This window comes from Panthera onca, chromosome B4 (assembly GCF_046562875.1).
Source record: "Panthera onca isolate mPanOnc1 chromosome B4, mPanOnc1 haplotype 2, whole genome shotgun sequence".
Lineage (NCBI taxonomy): Eukaryota > Metazoa > Chordata > Mammalia > Carnivora > Felidae > Panthera > Panthera onca.
The window spans coordinates 30,826,519-30,842,555 of record NC_138345.1 but is presented as its reverse complement, the minus strand read 5'-3'; the positions used below and the strand labels follow the sequence as shown (position 1 = coordinate 30,842,555).

General features: G+C 35.9%; 1 protein-coding gene across 15 annotated transcripts in view; it reads left to right on the top strand.

Moving 5' to 3' along the window:
* The window catches only part of PARD3 (par-3 family cell polarity regulator), a 661,972-nt gene that overhangs the window by 478,997 nt on the left and 166,938 nt on the right, over positions 1-16,037 (top strand). For 12 of the 15 annotated variants that reach the window (XM_060658990.3, XM_060658994.3, XM_060658987.3 and 9 more), the window contains one exon: positions 12,987-13,097. The exons of the other annotated variants lie outside the window; for them this stretch is intronic. In XM_060658990.3, the coding sequence (XP_060514973.1) occupies positions 12,987-13,097 (111 nt within the window). The remainder of the gene's footprint in view (positions 1-12,986; positions 13,098-16,037) is intronic. 15 annotated transcript variants of the gene reach the window in all.

The window sequence follows — 16,037 nt, the reverse complement described above, 5'->3', positions numbered from 1 at the left end:
TGTGCTGTTCAGGGCCATTAACTACATTCACATTGCTGTGCAGCTATCACTACTGTCCACCTCCAGAACCCTCTTCATCTCACGCAACCGAAACTGTATCCTTTAAATACCAAACCCATTTCCCCTCCCTGACCCATAACAACCACCATTCTGCTTTCTGTTCCTCTGAATTTGACTCTTCTAGATACTTCATATAAGCGGAATCATACATTATTTATCTTTTTTGTCACTGGCTTATTTCACTTAGCATCATGTCCTCAAGGTTCATCCATGTTGTTGTTAAGTGTCAGAATTCCCTTTTCAAGGCTGAACACTATCTCACTGTACATGTAGCTCACATTTTGTTTATCCATTCATCCATCAATAGACATTTAGTTTGAGCCTATCTTTTGGCTTTTGTGAATAATGCCACTATGAACACAACTGTCTTAAACATGTATTTCTACCTTTGTTGTCACTTCATGGTTAAAACTCTAGCCATCTTATCAGAATTCTAAGCAAAAGAGGCAGGAAAGGGAAAGGGGAACTTTCAATGGAGTCAGCCCCCTTTCTACCAATCATTCTTGAAGTCCCATATCAATTTCTATGGCCACAATTTATCAGTAACAATGATAATAAAATAGTATTTATTGAGAGCCTATGTGTGCCAGTACAGAGCGAATGTATAATTCCTTTCATTCTCAATATAAACCTGTGAGGATGGTTGCATTTTACTAAGGAGGAAATTGAGGCTCAAAGAGGTTAAGTGCGTTGTCCAAGCGGAGTGAGTCATGTGACTGTGTACGCCACATAGCCAGGAAGAGGAAAAGCTGGGATTTTTGACCCAGAAATCTGGCTGCAAATGTTTACACTCTTAACTGCTGTCTTCTGTCTTCTGTTCCTATTCTCAAAGGAACCAAGGGAAAGTAATTTTATGTCAACTAGGCACATTTCCTCTCCCTGCCAAACCAGGGTTCTACTTCTAAGGAGGGAAAGGAGGATGGATATTGGAAAGGCAGCACCTGCTATGGTGAGTCTGCTCCTGGGAAACCGCTATGAGTCACTGTTTCTGAAGACAGGTGGCCTCAGGCCTCTGAAATCGGAGCTGCTTTATAGCACTGGGCTGCTGTTCACCCTCATTCTACTGTGCTGGCCGAGACCAGCCACTACTGGCCAGATCATTTTGGCTTAGCCAAAAAGACAGGAAGTGGACCACAAATACTGGAAAACCTTATTATATCTACCACTTGAAATGGTCATGGTCTTACCAACTTAGCCTAGAGGAGCTACCTAGAAATGGAGGAAGGAATGAGTATATGGGTATTTTTGTTAGAAAATCATATCTATTATATTGAGGGATGATTTCTGCCAAGAGTTTAAAAACATGATTGTGTTTAATCTTTGCTACTACTATTTTTTTATAGATAATATTTTTATTATTTAACAGTGCCAATTGTAACACTTCAGATAACCTACATCTTTCTGATTTTGGAGTACAAGCTCTTAATCAGCGTACTAATGTTGATTATACTGACTTTGGTGCCATTTTTATGGATACATTCCCCAAATGTATTCTTGGGTTACAGCATGCTAGATCTTATTTTCTGGGACTTAGATGGTCATTTGCCTTCAATCTTAACCATCTCAGTAGAAAGATGAGACTTCCTTCTTCAGTGTTTAGGAAGTAGTCCTTAAATAAATGGGGCATTCTTGGGTGAGGACCAACATACATTTTACTGTCCTTTGAGCCCTCTTCTTCTTTGTAAATAATGAAGCTATTGCATTGAACTTAGTTGTTTATCTTAAACGCTAGCCCAGTGGTTCTCAACCCCTAGGGTTTTGCTCCAGAGGGGACTTTTGACAGTGTCTGATGACTCACTTGGTTGTCACCAGCAGGGAGGAGTGCCATTGGCACGTTGTGGGTGCAGGCCATGGATGCTCCTGAACATACTATGATGCCAAAGAGAGCCCGCCACCCCCACCTCACCTCTACATAGGATTGTCTGGGCCAAAATTTCAATTATGCCACAGTTGAAAAAACTGTGTCCCTACCCACACTGACTGCTATGTGACATGTGTTTGCATTGTTGATCTTCAGATAAGCTACCCAAATGCTTTAGTATCTTATGCTCGGTTGTCCTTGGATCCCCCATCGGCAGCTTATTTCAGTTGTTACTCTGTATGGAGGAGCACTGCCCCGGTGTCTTAGTGGATGCTTAAGAGTTAAAATCACATTGAAAACTTTCAAGTATTTTACAGCGCACATGGTGTTTCACCATTGAAGATGCTTACATAGTGAGTGATCCTTCTTAAAATTTATTTTTAATATGATTTCAGTGTAATAAATACAGATTTTACTTTGTGAACTGCCAACATATAAAATAACATAAACAACCTAAGAGACGTTCAAAGAGGCTGAGGTCAGTCTAAGAGGGAGACAAGTATTCTGTGATAGAAAGAATTGGGGATGTAGATTTGAAGCTGTCTCTTCCCAACCCAGTTCTAACACCTCTGACACTTAACCCGTCAGCCTCAGGTTCCTCTTCACACATTTTCTTCTCATGTTCCTCTAAGAACTAAATGAAAGAATATGTGTGGAAACCTTTTTGGAATTTTAAGATGTGGTACGTCCGTCAGCTCATGTTATTCATTAAGTTCTTTTCTCATGGGCTTCTCTTCCCTTAGGTTAATTATTCCTGCATTAGTTTATTAGCTTCTAGATAGGTATTCTGAGTGGCTTTGCTAAAAAAAGATGTATAGGTTATTTCTATCCTTTGGGGGTAGAAATAGATCTATTTATATTATATACTATCCTCAACAAAGTGAGATTTGCTAATACCCCATGATTATACACACTAGTTTAGGCCAGACAGTTTCAAACCTCAGCCAAGGAAAAGCAGCATAATGATATCCTGTAAAAGCAGACATAACTGGGGAGACTTGAGAATTTAAACTGATATCCGTGGTATTGGCTCTGGTTCCAGGACGGTTTATTGGACAAACAGGGCACACTCTTACGGACCTCCACATTTTGGCTTGCGCTCTCCAGTGAGTGAGTGGAGCCTCAGACCACACAGCAGGCAGTGCAGACGAGACAGCTCTTAGGAGATGGAAATAAGCTGGGATGAGAGGAATTCCAGGCCAGTGCACAGATCAACAAGTTCTATATTTAAACGCTTGTTGAACTATTTAGTCAAATAAGGAAAAATGTGGTGGTTTGCCATTTGTCAAATTTCATGTTCCCCTTCCCATGGAGGCTGGGCTGATTGGAGATGAGACGCTAAGCATGTCTCCTTGTTCTAAGCCCTTGTCACTCTGTCCCCGAAACTTTCCCAAGATTTTAGATCCTAGTTACCAGCTGCGCTCTGAACTACCGTTGAGTCATAAATAATAGGCAGTGCTGTGCATCCTGGGGGAGTGAGTCACAGCACGGAAGAGTAAAGAACCTTTCCTGAGAAGAGCTGTTGCCATTTTGTGGTGTCACACGGTCATCTTCTGTATGTGCTATACTCGTCAGGACCCAGGTGTGCTGCAGGAACACTGAGTTTACCCAAATATGTGATCTTTAGTCCTATGTTCCTTAAGAGGATGGTGTGACTCAGGTAGAGTGGGTTTTGGCTTGGAGGCCTGTGGGAATCGGCTGGCTCTTTTCTGCTCCAAGAATTAGGCGTGGCCTCCAGCTCGCACCCTGCAGAGTTTCTATTGGGCCTTATAAAATGTGTAGGCTCCCTAATATTAAATCTGAATATGCAAAAGATAAAAAATGAATGTCTGTGCCTCTTAATTTACTCTGTAGAGAGCATTCTCTAAGATATTGAATCAACAGAAATTGTTCCCTATCATCAACAGAAAAAAGTGCTGACTGACACCTTAACTTTACAGATAATGAGATCTTTGGGGAAGTTTTAATCTTTCAAAGTTTCCAGGAGCTATACCAAAGGTCTGTTCCCCTCCCCTCCCCCAAACTTCAATGACCATATTTTCTGTTTTTGTTACTTTCATCTGCTTTGTAAATGTAGAAGCATAGAACATATTTGAGAGTGTTTCAGCTGTACCTGTAACTAAATATCTCCTATCAGTAGTTAGAACTTTGAATTTGAATTGCAATGCATATTTAATTGAGGGTGAATATTTCCAACTCAAAAGAGATATTCTTAAATTGTGCATGTGTTTGCATTGTCACATAAGTGTTTGCAACCTGAATGCAATTTGAGTATCAGATAGGCAGATGACAACAGAAATTATTAGGATTATCTTTGTTACTAAATGCAACTGATTCTTTGTCCTAATAGAAAAAAAGGTGGATAGTAAAATGTCTTTCTACCCTGTACTTTTTTTTCAAGTATCCTTTTGAATAGATGTGTTTTTTGACTTAGGTCTTATTAGCATTTCTTATGGGGACTGCCTTTGGGGCAGTACCGCTTGCTAAATTGTTCTGACGCTTTAGGAAAAGGAAAACCATGGTAACCAGATGTAGGGTATGATTATTTGCCTCTGACCTGGCAAAGTGTTGAGTTTAACAAAAGAAGCTTAATAGAAATGTTCAAATTGACCCTTCTCATCACTTGGGCTGCTTAGAGCTCAATCAATCTCTCATTATTATCAGAGTTATTCGAGCAAAGGCAGCAGTGATAGTATTTTTCATAATCACTTCTTGAGCCAAATGTAATTTGCAATTTGGAGTATTGTATTATGAAACAATAATGCATTAAAATGAGCAGTGCAAGAATTAGGAGTATAGTAGTAAAGAAAGGATCTAGAGAAGTAGTTGTGTGAAAGGCCCTCTCAAAATCATTATAAGTGGACATGGCTGATTTCAATGCCAAATTAAGCATTTAGAAAAATCAGAATCATGTGTTGTTGTTACTATGTTTAGGTATGTGTATGTTTATTTTAGATGTGATATATATATATATATATATAAATAAATTATATATGTATAAATTATTATAAAGTTGTAGTTAAGGGGGAAACAAAAAATACACTTTGCATATTATTTGCATCTCCATGTTTGGTGTTATGGGATTTGTGTGGTTTGATTACCTATGTGGGTATATGTTGAAAAAAATAAGGTGTATCAAGCCTTATAAAAATTTTGTATGGAAGGAACAGTAATTACTATTTGACCCCTCTTTACAAAGGGAATTTATTTGCTACAGAAAATATGTCATGCAGTCCATGAACTAGCTGATGCCTAAAAAGCTTTAACGTTATAATTAAGATATACTTCCACTCATCTTCTGTCATTTTACTTGAATGGCTCTAAGTATAGGTTATAAATATTATTTCAGAGTCATTTATGTATTTATCTTGTGTTTTGAAGGATTACTGTGTTTGCTTGTTTTTTTTTTCCTTAAGTCTTTCCATTTAGATTCTATGGTAGTGTGTGTGTGTGTGTGTGTGTGTGGGTTTGGGTTTTATTTGTAAGATATTTGGAATTTAGAATGATTCGTGTAAAATTAAAATTGATAATATGCTAGGTTCAATTTCTTCATTGTCATTTTAATATTTTCTTGTTCCATATCCTTCCAGGACTCCTGAAGTGTCAGGTTACTAGACATATCAGTGCATCCTTGATTAGATAACGCAGGCTACACCAGGGGAAGAGTGCACTTATAAGGACACTTAATGGGAGTCCTGAAAAGGGTGTCTTGTCCATTAAGGGTATACTGCATGTCTAAAGGCTGTTCTAGCTTGGTTAAGTAGAAGCTATATTTTCTTTAAAAAAAAAAGTTACTTATTTTTTCTGGATGTCAGGCAACCCAAATTTAGTTTATTAAATCTAATCAGACTAGCACTGATGAAAACTGTACACAATCAAATAATGGTTGTCAAGTTTGTGAATTTCCTTTTAAAGAGAACCCCTGCTAAACTCCGCCAAGTTAAAACTGCATCCCATTTTATAAAAGCACTATCAAGTTGTCATGTACCCTTTCTAAGCCTCCCTTCTCATCATTGTTGATTACCAAGATGTTTTTTGCCTAAATAGGAGCTTTCTGCTTTTCATAATCAGCCTTCTCTTCCCTGATTCATCCAGCATTGCCACAATCTACTGCTGAGCAAATCAGTATGCTATCATGGTAGCGATTTCTTAAAATGTCACTAAAATATGTAAGATCCTGTATGGGAAGGACATATTAGAAGTGACTTGTTTTTTTCTTATTTATGAAATGGAGGCTGAGGCACAAAAAAATAGGGCCAGAAACTATGAGCCACATTATTATAAAAGATAAATGCATGCAGCGAATTCTTGCTGTTTTACCCTCTGATTGGGTTCGGACAGTTTGACATGTTTCTGCTGTTGCCTGGCCGTATTTGCATATGTCAGTACAGACAATTTTGACTTATGGAGTATCATTGCATTTAGAAATATTGGCAGTATCCTGGGTATGTGGGTAGTTTTTATGATCCTTTCCAATGGTTGAGATCAGTTCTTGACCTTGCCCCAGATTCCTGGTCTTCATAGACAAGTTCCATTTGGGAACAATGTCCTTTGGACCTCATTGCTGCAGGAAATGCAAGATTTATCTTATTTATTTCAACAAAGATGTTTTAACCAGCTGCTGTAAGTATAAAAGCATAAGGGTAATTGACTGTCTTTGGCTCCTCAAGTTTTTGAGGTGGCTGGGTGTGGTAAAAAGAGTCTTAGGTCTGAAGTCTGGCTTTGCTACTTACTTGCTATATGGCCTGTGAAATTATTAAATTCCCCTGAGGTTTCCCCTAAAGAGGAGGATGATAACACCTACCTCACATGCTGGTTGTGAAAATCAATGAGATAAAGTATGTAATAAAAATTCAATAAATTCTAGTGAAATGTAATTAAGTAATCAAAAGAGCATTCAACAGGTGTTCAATTATATGTCTCACTTAGGATTTACACGAAGTGAACTTTGTAGGTCTGAGAATTTCAGTTTCTCTAGATGTATCCAAGCACAGGCCCACTGAAATCTCCTAAACTAGCTATGAGGTGACCTGAACTCTTCTCCTAGTTTGCAGTGTGACTTTGGGCAGCTCTGCATACCTCTTGGACCTCAGTTTCCTTGTTAGTCAAATACAGACATTGAATGGGTGACCATCTTTCAACTTTGATTTTGCAGAAACGTGTACATATTCCTTCAGTGTGTATGGAATCTAATTGTTGCAATAAAACAGTCTACAAAGATATATGGCCAGATTTTTTTTCAACTAAAATTTAGAAGAGTTTAAGGCTTTAAGGCAGAAATAAGTTCATAATTGTGTTAGAAACCAGAGTGATGAGTTGAGAGAAGTCAATGCTAATACCAAGAATGTGAGAAAAGATTGAACGAGAATCAATTGAAAAGATTTTCTAGAGAAACTTGGATCAAAAACCATTTATGAAAAGTATGACACAAAAGACTATAGAGGAATAGTGTTAACAGCTCATTATTTTGCTTTGACTTGAGTGAATGGTATGTTCCTGAGGCATTGCCGAGAGTTTGGAATAGAGGAATAACACAGTACAGGCTATTCGATTTTGCTGCACAGAATCTTTAATCCGACTCATGGCACAGCTGGTATCTCTCAAGGATCTTTAGGGTAAATGGCAGCATCATCACAGTGGTCAAAGACAGGATACCACAATGGCTGTGTCCTCCAGAAACAACTCCTATATTAATAATGAGTTACTGGAGAAAGGAAGTGATTGAATCATGTGATGGTGCAAATATTTAGAAATGAGGGGCAAAATGAGTTAGATGACAATGTTGACCATTCTAGTCTTGAAGTCAGATGTTCAGGGAGGATGGGTGGCTTCTAGTCACTGACACTAAATTTGTATTTGAACCATTTCAACACTCTCCCAGGCAAGCAGTATCACGTAACCTACATGCTTGTTAGGGTAAATAGTAAGGCAAGTATTATAGCAAAGCCCTCTTTAGATGGAAAGACCTTGGTAATTAGCTGTGAGAAATACCAGATTTCTAGGTGACATTTCAGTGATTTTTTTTGAAGAAAATCTTATTTCAAAAATTATTCCTCAAAGCTTACGAGATAATTGGTGCTGGTTATTGTGTTCATCTATTTTTAAGTAAGGCAGAAGATTTTTAAGACTTCTACTGTATCATGTTTTCAAATACGATATTAGGAAATTCCATTTCATTACAAATCCAATTATATTTTTTATTTTATTTATAGCAGGATGCTGTGCATGATATCACTCAGCATAATTTTTTCTGAGGATCTCTAATTTTATTAGCAATATAAAATATAGTAAGATATTTCAATGTTATTTATACTGCAGACAGAATTGGGTTAATTTATTAAAAACTGAAATGATGGTTTAGTAGCATGAAACTCTTACAGTAAAATTTTAACGACAGTTCTTTCTATATGAAAAGAAGAGAATTTTGTTACAATCCGGTGATTTTTTTTTCTTTTCCCGTTCATCAACAAGTGCATGTTTTGCCCATTATTCTTTACTATAGTAATATATGTGGCCGATCTGGCAGACAGCAATGATCTCATTTGTAACGCGTCATAGTAAAACCCATTTAGCAGATTACTTGGAGATTACTTTAGCTGAATGAAAACACTGCTGTATTCTTTATGAAGAAAGCCATATGTTTAAGAAATGTTACAATCAATTCTACTCTGATAAGACAGGGCTCATCCACTGTATCTTTCTGTGAAGGAGTCTTTAGTGGCTTGGTGGCATTTTTGTACTTTCTTCATATAGCAAGGACCTGTGACATTTTTCTCTATCAACTTTTTCTCTCAAGCTTTATATTTTTATTTTTGTCTCTTATTTTTTTTTTTTTAATTTTTTTTTTTTTAACGTTTATTTATTTTTGAGACAGAGAGAGACAGAACATGAACGGGGGAGGGTCAGAGAGAGAGGGAGACACAGAATCTGAAACAGGCTCCAGGCTCTGAGCTCTCAGCACAGAGCCCGACGCGGGGCTCAAACTCACGGACTGCAAGATCATGACCTGAGCTGAAGTCGGACGCCCAACCGACTGAGCCACCCAGGCGCCCCTCTTATTTTTTTTTAAAGTCATTCTTCTATATTAATATACCCTAAGATATGACTAGCAAATTTTTCCCCAGGTGCTGGGGTCCATGATGACTTTCTGTTCCAGGGTCACACCCATTGGATAGTAGAGCTTTCTGTTTGAGCATGTGTGGTGGTTAGTCAGAAGGCAGTTCCTAAAACCGATTCTTTGCTGAGAACGGGTTTGCTCCCTGGACATACCAAGTACAATATTTTTTTCAGCTTTGCTGTTCTTTGGAAAGTGACCCATTTGAAATTCATCTGTGGCTTATAAAAGATAATAAAATAAATGTAATTGATGTCTTCCAAGTTTTAAGCAGCTTGCTATGGAATAGTTGTTTTCATAGGTTAATTACTGATTTTAGTTGTGAAACTGACTTTGAAAATACATGTATAGCTCAAATTTTTCAGTGACTTCACCCCTCTTTGCAGGAAGAATTAAACTGATAAATTAAGAGAACACTACAATGTATTGGCAATGAATGAATGAGTGTGGAGCTACTTTCTTTTTCTTTTTACACTCTAGAGTTGTTGGTATATATTTTTTTTCACCTACAGCCTTTATTTTATTCTGTCAAAAAATTACAGCTGAGGGATTCATTTTTATCCCAATTATAAAGTATTATGCTGTGCTTTTATAGTACGCCTTAAAGAAATCACATAATTTATTAACTAAACCATGCATTAGGGGAAGTGTCCAAATGTAAACTTATAAACATTTTATCTATGGTTTCTTTACTTTTTAATATATTAATCTTGAATTTATACTTTTAAAAAGGAAGTATACTATAACAGTTTAATAAATTTACAAATAATAAAATAATATATTCTGGTGATTCAGAGGCAGCATAGGAAATATTTTAATATCAAATAAGTGAGAAAAAAGCAGTTCTTAAATATGAGTCAGGATTCACTTTTTTTTTAAATCATGTATACTTAGAAGAAAAGTTGAAATTTGATAGAGGTATAAAACTGAAACTTTCTCCACAAACTAGCACCAAGTTCATTAAAAAATAAATATCTAACCTAGGTAATTAAACTCAATGTTAGGTTTGGTACCAAAAAAATATCTAAACCTTTAAATCATAGAAAAGTCAACCACTGTTAATTTTTCCTTATATTATTAACTCAAAGAGAAAATGTACATGATCTCTTATAAGATTAAAGTGTACCTCTTGGTACAAAGAGATATATATTTGACTCTTGAACAATACGGGAGTTGGGGTACCAATACCCTGTGCAGATGAAAATCCATGTGTAACTTTTGACTCCCCTAAAACTTAACTTCTAATAGCCTACTATTGACCAAAAGCCTTACCAGTAAGGTAAGGTAAGGTAATTTTTTTACCAATAAGATAAACAATGTACTAACACATATTTTGTATATTACACATACTATCTACTGTATTCTTACCATAAAGTGAACTAGAGAAAAGAGAATGTTATTAAGAAAATCATAAGAAAGAGGAAATATAGTAGTATACTGTATTTATAGAAAAAAATCTAGGTATGAGTGGATCCATGTTGTTCAAGGATCAATTATATATCTTGTGTCATGGCATAGTGGTTTTTAAATAAAATACAGTTTTGAATATATGTAATCTAGAATGTGAACCAAAACACTTCTTTAAAAGCAAAACAGGGGCGCCTGGGTGGCTCAGTCAGTTAAGCATCTGACTCTTGATTTTGGCTCAGGTCATGATCTCATGGTTCATGTTCAAGTGCCAACGGTGCAGAGCCTGCTTGGAATTCTCTGCCTGCCCCTCTCTCTCTCTCTTTCTCTCAAAGATAAAAAAAAAAAAAAAACATAAAAAGGAAAACAAAACAGGTCAATATGGCAATGTTGCATCATTTGAGGGATATTTATGAACTGAAAAATGGTTAAAATGATTTCTTTAGGAATCCCTCTTATAAGTAAATATCATATGTTTAGATTTGAATTTGCACTTTTCTTGATGTTAGAATTTGATACATTTTATATTTCCAGATGCCTCAGTGTTGCAGAATTTTCAGGATGGGAACTCATGGGGGCTTTAAATACCATCTACATGCTGATGATGCTCAAATTAATTTGTCCAGCTCTGTCCTCTTCCCTGAACCCCCTGTAGATGCTTAATATATTTTTGTCAAATGAATGAACATTATGCTTTAGATGTTGGCTCCTACTGAGATGTATCAGTTTTTTATGTTCACTCTTTCATTTATTTATTAATTCATTCTATAAAGTCAGTCATTATGCCTTACTCTTAGGCATTATTGATATATTGACAGAAATAAAGGAAAGAGAAAGTTTTAGTTTTTATTTTTAATGCTTTATATTTATTAGTTTTAAAAGCATAGTACATTTATCCCTTGTAAGAAGTGGTCAAATTCCGGGCTCAAGTTCTTAGGGATTTTTTTTTTCTCTTTGCAATTGCAATGGTCTGAAGTTAATTTTATAGGCACTTTTGAATGCTCTCTAATAATATACATAATTATTAAAGAAATGGTGGTGGTATTTTAACTTTTTTCTTTTTTAACATTTAAAGAATGCTTTTCTTTCCTTATTTATTTATTTTATTTTATTTTATTTATTTCAGAGAGAGGGAGCACAAGTGGGGGAGAGGGACAGAGGGAGAGCAAGAGAGAGACTCCTAAGCAGGCTCCATGCTGAGTGCAGAGCCCCACGTGGGCTTGATCCCAAGACCCTTGGATCATGACCTAAGCTGAAATCAAGAGTCAGAGGCTCAACTGACTGAGCCACACAGGCACCCCATGTCCCTTTCTTATTTATAAACCCCTTTGCAAACAGTGTTACTATTTAATGTATGAGATGTTCCTGTGTACACATGTACATTCCCATATACTGTAAATTCGTATTTGAAATTAGATTTATATTAATAAAAGAAAGACCTATGCTACAAACCAAGCCATTAGTTGAAGTACTTTTTTTCTCTTTTATATCAGTTTTCAACTACCCTTTTTTTTTTTAACTCTTCTCCTTTTTGATATGATTATCAGCATAAGTCAGATTCCTACTTTGTCTTCAGAAAGAAATAACATATTTTATATATTTATGACTGCTTAGTTGAAGAACTATCTATAAAAGGTTTATTTTTTGAAATATCTGGTGACCAAATCACTAAGATGAGTATTATTTGAGGGTAGGTAGTACATGTATGAGCACGTGTTCAAACAACATGGTCTTTTATAGAGAAAAGGAACAGAACAGGACAAAGAATTGATAGCAAGCCTAGGCTTCTGAGATACCTTGGATGCCAGAGAGGGTATTTGTGTTTTCACAGAGCTGCCCAGCTCAGGAGCCATCTGTGAAAGTTTATGTGGACTGGTTTTCAATCATGTGTATGTTCCTCATGTTTGTTTTTGATCAGATATAGATTCCACATTCACCAATTGCTTCTCATCAGATTTCAGAATAGTATTTGATGAGAATGCCTTAAAGCTTTCAGTTTAATAAGCTCAAAGTGTTATAGCAGTGTAAATTATCCTTTGTACTTTAAACCTTGTGAACATGGCCTTGTTTGTCAGTTTTTAAACTATGATGAATGTTTCCAATAAACCTATGAAAGTAAAGAATAGTTGTTTATGGAGAGATTATTAAATAGATGATTGTGGATTACCATTCTTTAGTCTTAAGAGAAACCCATTCTAATGCAGATTTTTGGCCTCTATCATTTGAAGTATTCAGCACTCAGTCCTATACATTTATTGTTTGTTCAATAAGGATGAGCTATGAAGTTGTTTACTTGTGTTTTGCCAAAAGAAAAATGGGTATTGAGGCCATTTTCAAAAGGGTTGTCTCTGGAAAGTTCTGATTAAAAGTAATTCCAATAAATTGATTGAAAATATTAATATTGGGCAAAAATCATTTGCAGGTGACCTTTTGGCCCTCATTTTGAGGCAGCTCACATTTCATTGAGTACATATGTCTTTGTCACAAAAGAATGAAAACTCATTTTGTATATATTGACAAGTTAGAATTTTTTGTTATCAACAGGTTTGGCAAACATCGAAAAGATGACAAGATTGAGAAAACGGGTAAAATAAAAATACAGGACTCCCTTACATCAGAAGAGGAGAGGATACGAATGAAGCAGGAGCAGGAGAGGTAGACTTCAGTCATTTGATTAACCCTCGTCAGATAGAGCTTTTTTTCTTTTCCACTCTTTTTTCTTTTATCTAATATGAAGAATTTGTACTCCAATGGTTTTTAGTGTTTCTGTGGAATAAATACAATGTAAAGAAAGATTCAAAGAAAAAATCATGTGTTTATTTGAGGCATTAAAGTGAGTTTAAATGGTTTTAATTAAGATCTTTGCTTAGGAGATAGTTTAGATAAATAACATTAATAGCATAATAACATAATTAAATAAACATTAAGACTGAACTTATAATCACTTTTAAAATCACAAAGAAATATTTACAATTCTGTTTCATTCATTTATGAGTTTATAGTATTTTATAATAATTTTTAAGACTATTTCTCTGGGAATAAAACTTTGAATTTTGATATCTCATTTAAAATATTTTGATTTATAACAACAATTGAAGAGACTGTTGCTTTTGGGCTATGTTGTTTTTCTCTCAAACGAGACATTTGTTTCTTTCTTTCTATTTTCCTATCATATTTTGTGAAATTTTCCACTTAAATTTGATTGTTATCTCTTGTTGAGACGTTCCATAAGAACCTGAAAACCAGTAAAATGAATGAAAAGTTACCTTAACAGATATTGAAACCCATTTTGATAAGTGATTAGAATTTCTCTTGTTGTCATTCCCCGGGGATGAGAAAGCCACTTCACGTTTTTGTCATTAGAGTTTGCAGACTCATAAGGAGCCCCCTCTGTATCATCACTTCACATTTTCAGAGGTGCCGCAGCAAGAGATAATATGCCTGTTGTACTCTGAGTAATCTGGGGTACGAGGCAGTTTTTGGTGCCTGGCTCAAGGCTGAAAGACTAAATATTGTCCATAACTAAGATTAGAGTCCAGCACCTTCAATTCCAGATTCTTGCTAACAGTTCTAGAGTCAGGGTACTTTCAATCTCACGCTTAATGAATGAAAGAACTAGAAAGAATAATCTATGATGGTTTTCTTTACAAGAGATTAATGTTTGGATATTTTTCCAGTCATCTTTCTCCTATATCTGAGGTTTGGGGCTAAGATAGTTACTCTGATTCTCTGTTTGTAGCTTTCCAGAACATTAAATATACAAGGGGGGAAAAGTATGGACTTTTAATTTATGATGCAAGTCTAGGTTCTTTCTTCTGGTACTTCTCCAGTTTTGTTTGTTTTAAACCCTTCCATTTTCTTAATTTCTAGGACTCTTTGATCCTTTTCAATTTTGGGATCCCCAAACTTATTAATGGCTCACTGTTGTCAGGCCAAGGCACACAATATTCCTTAGTGTATATAATATGGTGCTCAACTGCTCAGTATTATAAACTTCTATCCTAAAAGTCTTTCTTGCCCCTAAAGGAAGAGAGCGTATACCAACTAAATGTATGTACTCAGATTTATCCACAGGCAAATATGTGATTTGTTAGAGAACAATCTGAGCAATAGAAACATTATACCTCTCTTCTATTTTGATGCCAACTATAGGGGATAGCTTCATGTATCCTGTACCATTGTTCTTATTTGAAATATTCTTTTCTTCCGGTTTAAGATGGTTACTGTGTTTCAATGCAGAATTCTATCACCATTTTCCAAGATACTTGTTATTATGCATAGTCAAATTTTTACAGGCAAACAATGATTTTTACATAATGGTTTCACTTGTATTATTAATTTGCCTAAGGCACAGTTCACTTTCAGTTTTGCTTTTAATCTCCATCTCTGTACCTCTAATGATGCAATACTTCTGGGAACTAGGTTGGTCATAATGAATTTACAATGTGCAGGAGGCCTAGAATAAAAATCTTTTAGGGTCAAGGAACCAGTGAATCGTCCATTAAAAAAAATCAATTAGCTTCATAATTTAAGGAAACTATTATACTCTGACTTTGTACTTCAGGAACAATTTTTATAAGTATGTTTTATTTAAACTCATGGATCTTGTAATAGAGCGAGTGAATGCATGAGACTTAGTGAATTACATAAGTGGGGCTCGTTTAGTGTTTGGTATTTGGATAAGGCAAACCTTTTGTATGTCCTCCTTTCTGTTCTGACCAGTGGCACTGGCGGTGCTTTGTTGGAGAATGCAAATTGCAACTTCTTTGGGAAGAATTTGAGTGGAGGAATAGATAAAAATAAATAAACCACTGCTTATATTCTCATCATAGCCTTTACTCATTGCGGATTAGTAGTGAAGCATCTCTTTTAACATTATTTACCACTGTAGCTATTTGAATTCCCAAAATTATTTTGGGTGACTTCATATGAAAATAGAAAACCAAGGGCGCCTCACTTGGATAAGTATCTGACTTCTGCTCAGGTCATGATGTCACAGTTTGGGAGTTCAATCCCCGCATCAGGCTCTGTGCTGACAGTTCAGAGCCTGGATCCTGTTTCAGATTCTGTGTCTCATTCTCTCTCTGCCCCTCCCCCACTTGTGCACTAGCTCACTCTCTCTCTCAAAAATAAATAAATGTAAAAAAAAATTTTTTTAAGTAGAAAACCTGACATCCTTTAGTTATTAGTTATGACATGTCCCAATCCAAAAAATAGTTTTTTGACCATACACATCCACGAAGCCTGAATACGACTCAAGATATAAATATGGAACAATTGAAAAGACAATGAATGTCATTTCAAATGTGTTCTCCTACAGGTTAAGATCTATTTAGATAGTTAAAGTAAATTAGATTCTTCTGAGCATGGGTCTGAGATTACATTTGATTTCATTTTTGCTAACTTTCTCCCCTTTCCTTTCTACCTGCTATCATCCTTGGGAGATGGAGTCTTGAATAAATGCTGTTCACATAGGAAGAGCCCAGCATAGATCTGTCCTCTGTCTCTACTAGCTCTGCCCTGCCAAGCAACTTGAGACTGCATGTGTAGGCTCTCTTCCTGAGAAGCAGGGAGTCTGGGGATAATGCCAAGGGT